The 14615-nt window shown below is 42.8% G+C and overlaps 1 protein-coding gene across 2 annotated transcripts in view; it reads left to right on the top strand.

Annotated features, from left to right (window-relative positions):
* Window positions 1-14615, top strand: part of slc6a16a (solute carrier family 6 member 16a) — a 37445-nt gene that overhangs the window by 8285 nt on the left and 14545 nt on the right. Inside the window, exons 2-5 of one of the 2 annotated variants that reach the window (XM_083779564.1) lie at window positions 5065-5308; window positions 6687-6844; window positions 13695-13821; window positions 14040-14215. In XM_083779564.1, coding sequence (XP_083635690.1) covers window positions 5065-5308; window positions 6687-6844; window positions 13695-13821; window positions 14040-14215 — 705 coding nt within the window. Of the gene's footprint in view, window positions 1-5061; window positions 5309-6686; window positions 6845-13694; window positions 13822-14039; window positions 14216-14615 lie in introns of both variants that reach the window. The other variant, XM_083779565.1, reaches the window with a different exon arrangement.

Genomic DNA, 14615 nt, shown 5'->3' with positions numbered 1-14615 from the left:
GTTTACGGTTTAAGTAACGGTATCATTGTTAGTTGTATTTTGATTATTGCTTGTCAAACCTTTTAACTAGCCTAATTAGCCTTTTAACTATAGCCTTAATCTGATTGGTAAATGGCTCTGCATGGTTGCTGCTTCTGCATCATGATTAGTTAGACCTCGGAGACCACATGCATTTAATCTATTACAACAACAACTTCATTAGTCGTACCTGCTAATAATTCCTTCCCACCCCCTCCACTTAGAGATAATGGCATACTGGCGCAAACACAGGAATGACAGAGGGGGGGGGGGCACCAGGGCCTATCACCATGATGTTAGTTACGCCACTGTTTACACACTGTGTGATTTTGGCCATGAAAATGAGTCTATACATGTCACATTACGATATCTCCACATAGACTAGCTAGCAGATAGTGATGGATTCCCTGTGCATTAACTTTCATTGCTGCAGTAGTCTACAAACAAACAATGGCCTGCCTTTTATTTGTAGGTGTTGGTTGGTAGATGTTATATAACAGCATCACATTGGCCCCTCGGCCCAGCGTTTCTGACACGGCCAGAACACCATCAAAGCCTAGCATACTATTTTGGATGTGAATATATATATACTGAAACCAGATATAATCATTAGGGATGGTGTATGCATGTACTATGTGTACTATATGTAAACTCTTCATTTCCATTTTCCAGCCATTCAGTTGCAAAAAAAACATGACAAAGTCAATTGGTTAGTCAAGGTCAAGTCAATTTATTTCTAGAGCACATTTTGACCAAAGTGCTGGACAGCATACTGTAGGTTCAAACCATTTAGGTCCTGTTGGGTGTAAGGAGCCTCTGGGGAGGGCTGTCAAACTCTTGCAGGCCAGATTGGTAAAAATGCAACCTTTTGCAGGCCATACAGTATGTGACTTTTATTTGTGTGGGCGTATGTGCTGCATGCTCTTGCTCTCAACGCTGAAAGGCACAATGCTATCACAGTATTCGGTCACAACACACAAGACATGAGATGTCCATGTGGCGCAGGAAAAAGGAACCTGCCCAGCCCACCACCGTGAAGATTAAGGCGGGGTTTGAATCCTTCCACCTGTGCATTCAGCTTGGCCGAGCACTCCAATGAACACTGTTCAGCAGTAGTCTGTATTGGGCTACTCCCTCTCTTGTAAAACTCATCGTCGTCATAGTTATGAAAAGAAATGGCTGCGACTTCAACCTACATTCGGCCATTCAGCTCGACAATGGTGGACACCTATACATTCTATGATAATAATAATGGATTGCATTTTTTATAGCGCTTTTCTATGCTTACTCAAAGCGCTTTAAAATGGTACATTCATTCATTCATTGTGAAGCGTCATCCTCACTTCCCACAATCACTCAGTCACCACCACTGGGAGGAATTAGGGGTTCAGAGTCTTGCTCAAGGACACTTCGACACTAACTCTGGGGGAGCCCGGGATCACACTGGGAAGCTCACATTTCCCATCCGGCTGCTCTATCGGCCACTCTACCCCTGAGCCACTGCCGCCAAAGGGTTCTTTGTGCGATGATGGCGTTAGTGTAGCATGCATGGTGCTTTTAATACGGTTCTAATCAGAAGACTGATGGTCAACAAACATGCTGAAACATGTATTTGTTCATTTGAGGTGTGGCACTCTGTACACACCTCACAAAGAACCCTTGTGGGATCATTTGTGGGTTAGGGGAGGGTTATGGTTATCAAGCTCACACTAGTTAACTGTACTTTTCCACAACAAGTCTTCTGTTGTTGCCATACTGACCACATGGTCTTGACCACTCTGGTGTGGGGTTTAGGGTAAGAAGATGATTTAGTGTTAAGCTAAATATAGACATGGGGGGGGGGGGGGAGAGAAGAATGCTTCAGTAGAAACAGGTGGAAGGCCGAGATAACCACTTGTACAGTAGGCTTATCTGTGAACAGCAAGTACGTACTGTATGTGGTATGATGTTTGTGCTTCACCTGGAAACTGCTGGCAAGCACTTTTCAAATCCAAAGAGTGAAGATGGGTCTTTTCAAATTCTCCTGTCATGTATTGGAAAGGTGAAAAATGGGACTGTTCGTTAGGGTTAGGTTGGTCTTGTGAGGTCAACCCACTGCATAGAGTGACAAAGAAAGCATGGGATCTGAGGTTGGGGTTTGTGTGACTATCTCCCCAGGCCCAGATGACAGTGAAGTGGCAATTTAAGGACTTTTAAGACATTTTTAATACTTGTGCTCTTTGAGAGCGGTTTTGAAGGAGTCTAGGGATTCACATTTCTTTATGGCTGTTGGTAGGGCATTCCACATTTTAGTGGCATAGGAGCGAAATTTATTTAATCCCTTGTTTGAGGGATTTAATACTCCAACTCGTGTTGTGATTGTGGACTTCTACTTGTAGCTTGTAGATCTGCTAAGGTTGAAAACCATTGGTCTCTAGTCTAGACTAGTACCAAACCCAGTGGAAAGGCGCTAGATCAATTCAGATATAGCACAATGAGTTTGATTCTGATTGTATACAAATGTATACAGGGCTGAAGTGGGTAATTTGTGTTTTGTAATATAATAATCCTTTGAGAGATGACTTCCGCACACCCGGTTAAATTTTGTAGCAGGTGCGTATAGGTCCTGGCAGAACAGCAAACGTTTAAAGGAAGGAGGAGAGACCCGCACACCGCCACTTGCTGGTTCAAGAAGTTTTATTTTGTTAAGAGTCGTAGCAACATTTCGACCTTTCTGCCTTCTTCAGGCATAGTTTGAGAATAGGCTGACATTCATTAAATACACAATAGTAGGTTTAGACTGTGAAGAACCCAGTCATGTGACTTAAGGTGCAGTACTTCTGTAGAACATTCCTAGTATATTATTAACAACAACAATTATTCCCTGTATTGTTGCAATTGGTGACTTTCAATAATATACTAGGAATGTTCTACAGAAGTACTGCACCTTAGGCCACATGACTGGATTCTTCACAGCTGCTATCTTCAGATTCCAGATTCAGATACCTTTATTTGCCATTGTATAAAACACATAGGAATTTGCTTTGACATTTGACATCTGATGAATGATTACTATATACAATTTGATTGGTTGTCTAAACCTACTGTTGTGTATTTAATGAATGTCAGCCTATTCTCAAACTATGCCTGAAGAAGGCTGAAAGGCTGGTTCAAGAAGTTCAAATTTCTTGAACCAGCAAGTGGCGGTGTGCGGGTCTCTCCTCCTTCCTGTAATATAATAATCAAAATCTACAAAGTAACTAGTAACTAAAGTTTTCAAATAAATATAGTGGAGTAAAAATACAATCTTTGGATCTGAGATGTAGTGGAGATGGAGTAGAAGTAAAAGTATTGGAAATTGGAAACACTCAAGTATAATACTTAAGTACAGTACTTGAGTACTTTACACCAACACCACTGTGGGAAACGCCCAACAGTGCCTAGTCACCTGAGCACCACCCACAGAGAGGACCAATGTAATCCTAACATACCCCCTTCCAGTGTCGACCACATGTCAATCCAGAGTGCCTCTTCCCCAAGGTCAGCCAGCGCCCAGCGGGTCTGCTTATTCTTTCTATGTCCGCCTTCTATGCAAGTATGTGTGCTGCTGTTTGCATGTGAGAAATCACCTGCTCTATCCGGCCATTTCTCTCAGGCAGCTACGCACTCTTCCACAGTCGCTGACTGTACTTTTCCACTCTCACAGTTGATACTGGAAGGGACACTATGTGTGACACATAGTATACACCTTATACTGCTAGGTCATGCATACATGCATTCTGGCTCATGTTCAGCTATTCTGAATCTTGGATGTTCATGGGGGCTTGAATGGGAGGGCTTTTTATTCTTTATTCTTTCACTATTGGTTAATTTTCACTTGATAGCAATGCAAGGTTGCGATGTTTCTGAAAGGTGCCCTACTTATACTGTATATCTCTTGTATGTGTAAAGGGCAAAGGCCCATACTTATATTTTACGTTAAGTTGTTACACAAAGTTAAGTTACACATAAAATGTCTCTGTTTTTGTGTTATCCATTTCAATGACAATGGTCAGTAATAAAAGGCCTATGCTGAGTAAAGAGACCCTGAATTGTTCCCACATGGAACATATATCCCATATGTTTATTTATATTAAAAAAAAGGGTGTATACCATATGAATTACATGTCTTATGTGTGTTTCCTCATGGGGGTTGGTAGGTGGTGGTGATACTAGAACAACAAAACGCAAGAGCTTCATTGGAGGGCATGGAATGTCCTGTAATGGCTTTTGGACACCTGCTGACAAGTGTATTAATTTATTTATTATTACATACTGGTCCCTTACAAATAATATTGAGATGTGAGAGACTAACGCATTCGGTGTCATAGGGAGCATAATGCAAGACAGACATGCTCCAAATTATATTCATACAAATATATTATAATGTATACAAAACACCAAGTTTGAAGCTTCTGTAAGTTGATTGTCATATCAGCAGACTGATAAGAATGGAAACAAGACTTATGCCTTTGAAAATGATGGGCGGTAGTACTAATGTCAAAATTGTGGGCTAAACATGCCAGAACCAGACCACTGGTATGGTCCTTCCAACTGTTTTTCTACAACCGCTTTCTATAGGAAAGTGGGTGCGTGCGTGTGTGTGTGCGTGCGTGCGTGCGTGCGTGCCTGACATCTTGAGATTGCTTATTGCTTACCCAGCAGTCACAAACATAATAACTAATTATATAATTGGAAATTATTTTAAATGGATGCATCACTGAACTGATTATTCGATAACTAACCACGGCGAATCATGGTGTCACTCTTATGGGCTGAACATTTGTCAAAAAAATAGATCTATAAGCTCACAGCATCGCAAGTTTGTAACACAACACCTTATGACTCATGAGCTTATAGATCGGCTGATTTCGGCAAAGAGATTTGGTGTTGCAGGAAAAAGGAAGCCTAGTATAGAATCCCTGGGGCACTCCAGTCAGTGAGTATAGGGTTTAACTTTAATTGGTTCATTTTCTGTCTATTGACTAATAAATTATACGATCAACTATTTCACCCTACTGTGAGCAGACGGAGAAGCCTCCACTGCCAGGCGATGAAGAGGGGAATCGGATGAGCGATTTCCAGTCGGAGGTTCAACTTCTAGCCTTGGAAATGGAAGACGGATCGAGCAGGGTCGAGGCGGATGATGCAGACGACGCGGAGCGGCCAGCATGGGACTCTAAGCTCCAGTACGTGTTGGCTCAGGTGGGCTTCAGTGTTGGACTGGGCAACGTGTGGAGGTTCCCATACCTCTGCCATCAGAATGGAGGTGGTGAGTACTTTACCACTGGTGTTGCGTTCACAAGAGTCGCAATCATTCGATCATGGCATATTTGTCGCTTTGTATATGTGTTGTCATCAAGTGTGCGTCCGTAGTGACGTGTGTCGGAGGCGCGGCGGTCGGCGGGAGATTGAGAAAAAACATAATTGCAGCTACAGTTGTAGCTTTGTAGCTTTGCATCTGGAAGTTTAACTCAGCTCAGCTTCCTTTTGTAGCTTTGTGTCTTTTGCAGTGCAGCTACAATTAAACGTCGGATTTGCTTCGTAGCTTCACGTCGCTGGCTTCCATTGACAATGAATGGTAGACTCATAGACTGTATCTTTGCATCTGCCCGTGCGAACGCACGGTGAGAGAGAACAAGTGACCACCTGAACAATTAGGCGGCCGCTGGTGCTTTACATAGAAAGTTTAGAAACCTAACAACGATAAAGGTTGCATGTATGATGTGTATGAAGTATGAGGAATGTATTTTCTTCAGATTTTATTTTATTTTATTTACTGTAAATGTGTTGGCTAAACGACTCATTTCCAACCTTTGCCCCTGCATGGGCCAGATGTCAAATGCCCATGACAGAAAACATAAAAGCATTGCACACAATTGAAAGCCAATCAAAGCATAGTTCAAAGTTTACAAAATGAGAGTAAGCTGACAGGCTTCTTTTGTTTAACGTGGGAATACTCAATACTGACAGCCGGTCAGCAAGTGGATTCATGGATATAGACAATATTTTTGGCCAATAAAAAAGACAAACTTCGCACCCGTCCACCTCGGCCGCCGGACTAGTAGATTGTACTAAAGTTCTAGGGGTGCCCAAAAGGCAGATCGTGATCGACCCGTAGATCATAAGGGCTGCACAGGTAGACCACATCAGAGCCATCTAATAGAATAGTTGCGATACTGAGGGAGCAGAAAACAGAAAGTCACGTGGTTCATGTACTCGCGCGAGCCCATAGACGTAAACGTCCGGTTATCCCTTTTTGAAGCCTTCAAATGGGGACAAACCAATAGAAGTCTTTTTCCTACCATCTCCTAGTTGAATTAAGGTGAATTAATTGATTTGCATGGGGAAATGACCTGTAAGTAGTAAGTACCCTTTGCGGCTTCTGCTTTGAGTGTTGCACGCTAACGTCAGTAGCATTGCATAATATAGAAATGTGCATGGCAAATAGTATAATACCATCCATCCATATTCCAAGTGCGTTTGCATGTAATGCCATTATCACTAATCTTAAGAAAGTACATTTGAATGTATTTTCAGTAAATGAGCTGGTCATGGTTAAAAGTATACAGCTCTGAAGTCAAAAAAGTGTGGGCACCCTTAAGTGTTCATTCAACCTTTTCTCTAACATGACTCAATCTCTTCTCCAGGGGCCTTCATGTTGCTGTACGTTGTTCTGTTGGTAGTCATTGGGGTTCCACTATTCTTCATGGAGCTGGCAGCGGGCCAGTGCATTCGACAGGGCAGCATCGGTGTGTGGAAGCACATCTCTCCAAAGTTGGCAGGCATCGGCTACTCCAGCTGCATGGTGAGGAGCTCTGGTATATCCTAAAGAAACGTTCCCTTTTGTAGGGTGGGATCCAATCCAGCGCACAACATTATTAGTGGAAGAAGAAGAAATGTAAGTCAAGACGTCTAATTGCCTATTAAGTAATGGATGCCACGGGCGTAAAGACGTCTTCCCTTGGGAATAATAAAAAGAAAATCATCTATATTTTGAAAATTCCTCTAATCTGGTGTACAGGTGATGACATGCACATTACATGCATAATATAATTACAAATTCTTTCTTTCTTTATAATGGGAGAATTGGCACTCAGAGCCTAAACTGGTGACCACCAGGTGGCGCTTAATGATATATACGTATACACGTTGGTCTTTAGTCACGTTTAGGTCATTTTAGACCTGTGAAGATCTCTACAATGGGGTCACCAAAGTCAGTAGGGTTCATCCTGCAACCTAAATAAAACTAGAAAAAGTGCCCCTCCGGGCACAGGTCTCCACCAGGGCAGTTCAGGTTGTGGCCTCCAGGTTGCGCTATAATAAGCCAATGTGAAAAGGGTGCCATTTATTTTGCCTTGCAATTGGATGATTTGAGGCATTTTGTTGAGGCAAATGTATGTGTTTTGCAAAGATCCACCTGTTGGTGGCGCTATAACAGGCCAATGTGAAAAGGGTGGGATATATTCCTCAGCATCTGTGAAAGATTTCACGTAAATGGCACACTGCGTTCATGATTTGAGGCTTTTTGTTTAAAACGGGCCAATCCTGCAAATTTTGAAAGCCAATGTTAGCCAATCAGGATGGAATATGAAATATCGGACAGATCAGTCTTGAACACATGACTATAGGGATACTGTGTGACGATTTGCGGAATTTTTTGACAAAATATGGAGGAGTAATGTCATTTGTTTTTACAAAAGTCGAACTCCTGGTGGTGCTATAATTTGGGGCAGAGGTTCATCGTTGGCATCTAGGGAGTGTGTGTGTGCAAAGTTTGGCATCGACCGGGTTAACGGTGCCGGAGATTAGCTGTTTGCACGGACGGACGGACACACGGACGGAGTGCAAAACATACTCTCTCCCCATGCCTCCGGCCTGGTGGAGACAATAATAAGGTCTGCAGACTGGAAATAATATGTTTACTGCCGATTCAACGTTTTGATCAAATCAGGGATCAGGAATGTAATGCAATCTGCTGTTGCCTGCAAAGTTAACATATTGGCCTGAGGGTGGTGCTAGAGGAAAGGTCACTCAAATGGGTATGCGCTCAGTATGAATGCACTCTGTAGGTTTCATGGCAAACTGCCCATTTGGTTTTTAGATATTTTGTGTGTGCAAGTGGTAATTCTGGCCTTGTGGTGCCAGAGAAAATGCCATGGCATCGCCACTAACAGTATCAATCCTATGGGGGACCATGATGATGCACAATGAATTCCATGGCAGTCCTACTAACTTTGTGAAATATATCTCTAGATATCTAAATGATGACAGTCAATGATGACAGCTCTTCAGACAGGATCCTCTTCAATCTAGAACCAGACACCTTTGATCTTTATCAGAAAATGTGCATGAAATGTATAAAGGTACAGTATACTGTATGTAGTCAAATTCAGTGTTCCTTAGTTTATTGGGCTTATTATCAAATGTATGAGGATGTAATACAATTAACATGGGCACACAGACAGGTCAATGTACCTATAGAATAGATTACGGTCAAAAGTGCAGCAGTTATGTACGTATATACTGTAGGCATGTAGGTAAGACTTGTGCCGCAAGGTGGTGTATATGTACTAGTAGAGGGAGGGAAGCTAACGTCTGACAATGTGCTAGGCGAGGCCATCAGTACAATTTACAATTTAGGCATTTAGCAGACTTTTAATCCAGAGAGATTTAAGGCCTATTCATAGTCCATTTTTCGGTGAATAGGTTCACCAATTCACTGGTGGTTAGTAAAAACAGAGAGATGTGTTGTGTGAGCGGTGACCACCGTGGCGTGACGTCATGTTGTAGTTTTCGGTGATCACCTTTTCACCGAAAACCGGACTATGAATTGGCCTTTACAGTAAGGAAGTACCACCCTCTGTAGTGGCTCTGCAGTTGCGGGCGATGCAGTTCCCGTACCAGTCGATATGCAGCTCCTCAGGAGGATCTCAATGGTGCTGTTGCCTGAGGCTGTACAGATGTTGAGTTCCTTTGAGATCATGTGTACGCTGCTGAACTTGAGTCACTGACCTACTCTTTCCACTATAACACTGTTAGGTCATTTCTATACTATAAACCACAGTGATATGCAAGATTCATATACATTGTGTGTATGTATTTGAGTAAATACTGAGACATATGCGGCTTATTGATAGATGACAGATTAGTCAGTAGATTTCTTCATCAAGTGTCTAGCTTAAACTGCTATATTAAGAGTGATACAACATGATGACACGTGATATCTGGAAAGGTCACACTGTCCAGTTACTGGACACTATTAAAGGTCATTAAAGGTCTGGGAAGGAGACGGGACATACAATAATATTAGGATATCAACCTGAATGGAAGCGACCATGGAGGACGAGAGAGAGAGAGAGAGAGAGAGAGAGAGAGAGAGAGAGAGATGAATGCTGATGAGGATGCTGTTGAGGAATTTTCCATTTAACACATCTCTTATTTTGTTGCACATAATTTGTATTATCTATATTTCACTTTAGACCTACAGTAGGGGTGCGCCTGCTGGCCTAGCGGTCCAGGCGTATACCATATATAGGCGCATGCCTGACAGCATGTCGTGGGTCCGACGACCGTTGCTGCATGTCAGTCCCAGTCTCTCTCTCTCTCTCCCTGTTTTCTGTCTGTCTCTGAGTACAGCGCAGTACAGACGAGTACAGTACAGTACAGACGAGTACAGTACAGTACTGTCCAGCATACTGTTGCTGCTAGGTTGCCACATTTCCGGCTTCCAAGCAACTTGGGATATAGATTATAGAAACATTGCGCCTTGCCATTCTCGATTTTATACCGAAAAACCAACATAAAAGAAAATCACACTTGTGTGAACTGAGTGGTGCAACTACACCCGATTTTTACAGGGGCCAGTTTCGAATTGCAGCCGTCCGTAGGTGCCCTTTGAGAGCGGTTTTGAAGGAGTCAAGGGATTCACATGTCCTAATGACTGTTGGTAGGGCGTTCCACATTTTGGTGGCATAGGAGCGAAAATAATTTAGTCCCTTGTTTGTGCCGAATCTGGTTTGTACATGGTTTGTTGCACTCCCTCTGGTGTTGTGGGTGTGGACTTCGTTAACATTAAGGAAGTATTTAGACAGGTACATGGGTATCTTGGTGGTGTATCGAATCTTGTGGACCAGACCCATTGCAAGATGCTGTACTCTGTCGTCGACCCTAAGCCATTCCAGCCTGTCAAAGTGGGCAGGGATGAGGTGGGTTCGGGGGGTGAGGCCAAGTAGGAGCCTGACCAGTTTGTTTTGAGAGGTCTGGAGACTTGTTTTAAGGGCATTTGAGGTGCTGTGGTACCAAGACGTGCATACATAGTTAAAGAAACCTTGTACGAGGTCTTCAAGGTGTTTTTGTTGACCAGTGAGGAGATCCTGTAAACTAAGGAATCTTGTTCTTTGATTGACTTTTTTGGATTACGTTGGTGGCCATTTTATCACCGGAAAGATTAGCCTCCAGGATGGAACCTAGGTAAGTAATTTCATCTTTTCGTGTGATAATATTGTCACCCACTCTAACCAAGAAGCCATCCAGGGGGAGGAGCTAGAGATTGTGGACTCCTATAAGTTCCTTGGTGTCCACCTGAACAAAGACCTGGACCTGAGAGACAATACAGAGGCTGTATACAAAAAGGAACAGAGCAGACTGTACCTCCTGAGGAGGCTCAAGTCCTTTGGTGTGTGTGTGTAGCAAGCTACTTGTGATGTTTTACCAGTCTGTTGTGGCCAGCGTTCTGCTTTATGCAGTGGTATGCTGGGTGGGGGGGGGCATCAAGGCCGGTGAGCTCAACAAGCTCAATAAGATCATAAAGAAGGCCAGCTCTGTTGTTGGCCTCCGAATGGAGAGCCTGCAGTCAGTCGCAGAGAGGAGGATCGGTGACAAACTGAACTCCATGCTGTCAAATCCCTCCCACCCCTTCTATGGTGTGCTGCAGGATAGGGTGAGCACTTTCAGCCGTAGGCTCACACTCCCCCCGAGGATGCACACGGAACGATACAGACTACGGACTGGTTGTCGGAGGGTTTCGACAACTTGGGATGCCCGTCCAAAGACAACAAGACAAGGCAGAAAGGCTGGCAAAGTGTGCCATCTCTGCTGCCCGATATGGCGGAGCTGCCACTGCTTGTGCCCATGGAGTGCTAAGTGACATGTGTCATGAGGACATATCCATGAGTTTGTGAATGTAACCTTTACTGCACCTAAAATATTTGTGTTCCTGTATGCATTTCCTGTGTGTGGACATAAATATATTGTTAAACTGTGTGCGTGCATTCCAATAATATAGTGTTTATATCGAGGTATTTCTTTGGCACTGCATACTGTGCATACTGTGCATAGCATTCACCTAGCTATCTGTCGGAACATATAGAATATTGTTGAAGTGAGCTGTATAGCATTGTTAAGTCTTGGTCATGGCATTTCATGACATATTTGTTTCATAACATTGCTAGTTGATATGCTCAAGGTGAGAAAGGCTATAGGCTTTATAATACCCAAAGACAACAGTACTGTGTGTGTGTGTGTGTGTGTGTGTGTGTGTGTGTGTGTGTGTGTGTGTGTGTGTGTGTGTGTGTGTGTGTGTGTGTGTGGTGGTTATAGCCAACTACAGACAATGTGAGAGTAGCTACATGCCTCAGTCACTCACTGCACACACACAAACACACTACACACTGAAAGTTATCCAGATACGTAATGACATTTTAACATTTTGTGTGTACCACCATTTGATTTGCCGGTTTTGTGTGTTTGTGTGTACCACATAGTGATGATTTGATTGGCTGAGCACGGAATGTGATGATGTGTCACTTCACACAGGTGTGATGTTTCTGTTTTACTTTGTGATCATGATGGTCATCTGACATAACCATTGGCTGACATTGTTATCTGACATAACCATTGGCTCGTAGTGTATCCAAATGCACAAAAGTTTTTCCTCCCACCAAATATGTTTGGTAACCTATTGAAATTGGCTTTGCAGCTTATATATCTTGTTACCAATTTACATATTCATGCCTTTGTGCAGGGTAAAGGAATGCAAAAAGGCATGAATATGTAAATTGGTAACAAGATTTCTTTTTTTTACCAGGAATTCCAAGTCAGCAGATGATTCTTTCAAGAGATGCCAGTACCTAGTCAGCTAAAGGTGCCAGGTTACTATCTATTGGACCATGATAGGTTTGACCTATTGGTGACATCACACACGTATCCTCTACTCCTGCAACTCACATTTCAGGGACAGTACAGAGGAGCTTTCCATCCCTCTGCAGGGGAGGAATGTGAAGAGAGGAAGATATGCACGTATATGCAAGTCTAATACGAATTAAAAATGTTTAAAAATTAATTAAGGTTTTTGACTGGATGACACAAGATCCATGAAATGGATCTTGTGTATCATGGATCTTGTGTAATCGATCCATGAAATGGATCTTGTGTTTTATTATTGTGTTTATTATTATTGTGTTTATTAATTTATTTTGACTGAAAGGTTTGTCTCATTGTACAGGACTGTCAAAAATGTCTACATCGGCTTTCCACAAAATAGACAAAGTAGGCTACAACAGTAGTAGTGCTGCAGCATCTCATTATAAATCTAAATTGAATAAGTCGACACGTGGTTTGACAATCCTTGATCAGATTTGACCTTGCCAAAATAGCCTTTCACACAATGCAAGAGTCAGCATAAACACACGGTAAAATCCTGAGTGGTGATTTAACTCTCTGAGGGTGTACAGTATCAATACAGTGACCAATTGTGAATCCAAAAGTTGATCACATCTGTTATGTTTATACGGTACACTCTGCTTATTGTAAATTAAAATTATTTGCAATGTGAGCTTGTATATCTATTTCATATTAGTATTTAATAGTAATGGTTACTTAGATTTATTTTTAAATTTATTTGTATTTCTGATTTTTTTTTTCTTTTTTCTTTTTTAATTTTTATCCCACGATTTTGTAACCCAGTTTTCTTTTCACCCAGTGCCAATTATCTAATGTAATCCTGGGCGCTACACTTCCTCTGCCAACCTGGGGGGGCAGCGGACTGTCCTCATGCCTCCTTCTATGCATGAGGAGTCCAAGCTGCTTCTTTTCACCTGACAGAGGGGAATTTCCCCGGCCGGACGTAGCGCGTGGAAGGGACACGTTATTCCGACCAGTTACTTTCCCCTCCATCAGGCGCCCCGGCTGGCCAGGGGGAGGTAGTTTTAGAGACCAGGATTACGGCATGTTTTTGTGAGGGTATCTACCCTAGGGGACACGGGGAGAACATGCAAACTCCACACAGAAAGGCCCTATCGCCAACCCCCGCCTCGGGTATGGGCACTGATGACGCGGAGGAGGGAACACGCCGCCATTGCCCACAGCGTCCCCAGCTCGAATCGAACCCAGGACCTTCTAGCTGTGAGGCGACAGCACTACCAACTGTGCCACCGTGCCCCTCTGATTTTCTTTTTCATGTGTTTTTTTGTTTTTATTATTTTGAAATAATAAAAAAATATATATCTTGGAAATTGTATTTATTCACGACCCATAAATGTATCTGTCACCCCCAAATGGGTCCCGACCCTTAGGAAACACTGGTCTCACAGACTATGCAAATACTGGAAAATATGGTGGCAAGTAAATACTAAATGTAACCCTTTCTTCTGCTCTAGGTGTGTTTCTATGTGGCCCTCTACTACAATGTTATCATTGCCTGGAGCTTATTCTACATGGGCAACTCCTTCCAGTACCCACTGCCCTGGGAGCAGTGTCCAGTTGACCCTGGCACCAATGTCACAGGTGCAGTACTTATTTATAGTGTGCATTTCATTGTGTCTGTCTGTGTTTGACTTGTCATGGGGTCTATTTGGCAGAAATGCCCCTGTCGAGTGACCCCAGCAGACCCCGGTAGCCCTCATAGCATAGAGCAGTGACCACAAGCATATCGCTTTTATGCTATTTGTTATTATAATTGTTTTTTTTTTTCATGAATATGTTAACAACACTCTTTCCAACAGTAAAGGAATGTGCAGGTAGCTCCCCGACAACATACTTCTGGTTCCGTAAAGCCCTGGACATCACTGACTCCATCGACGGGTCGGGAGAATTCAACCCCGTCATGACGGGCTGTCTATTGGCTGCTTGGGCCATCGTCGCCTTGGCCATGATCAAAGGCATCAAGTCCTCTGCAAAGGTGAACTGTCCCGTCACTGCTGTTCCATTATTACACCAGTGGTTCTCATTCTCAAACCTTTTCTTGCCAAGGATCCTCAAATTTATATGTGGCCACGGACCCCCATCTGAAAATGATTTGTACCAGGGACCCCCAGAGGGCCCAGAAGAGAAGATTTGTGTTAAAAGAATATATCCAAATTATTCAAACATTTTCAATATTTTTCAAATATTTTCAAAAATAGCAGATGTAATAGCTTGCAGCATGGCACGAAGTGACGCACTCTGAGCTTGTAGATCTACTATTTTTGAATGGCCAACATATAAATTGATAAAGTGGTTAAAATGAGTGTGACTTTAACAGTATGTTTTAACAGCGGGTGACAGCCAGACGAATTTTTCGGAAGTGCTTTATTTGTCAA

Source organism: Protomyctophum parallelum (genome assembly GCF_964188405.1).
Source record: "Protomyctophum parallelum genome assembly, chromosome: 13".
Taxonomy (NCBI): Eukaryota; Metazoa; Chordata; class Actinopteri; order Myctophiformes; family Myctophidae; genus Protomyctophum; species Protomyctophum parallelum.
The sequence above is the reverse complement of the archived record's forward strand: the minus strand, read 5'-3'. Positions and strand labels throughout refer to the sequence as shown.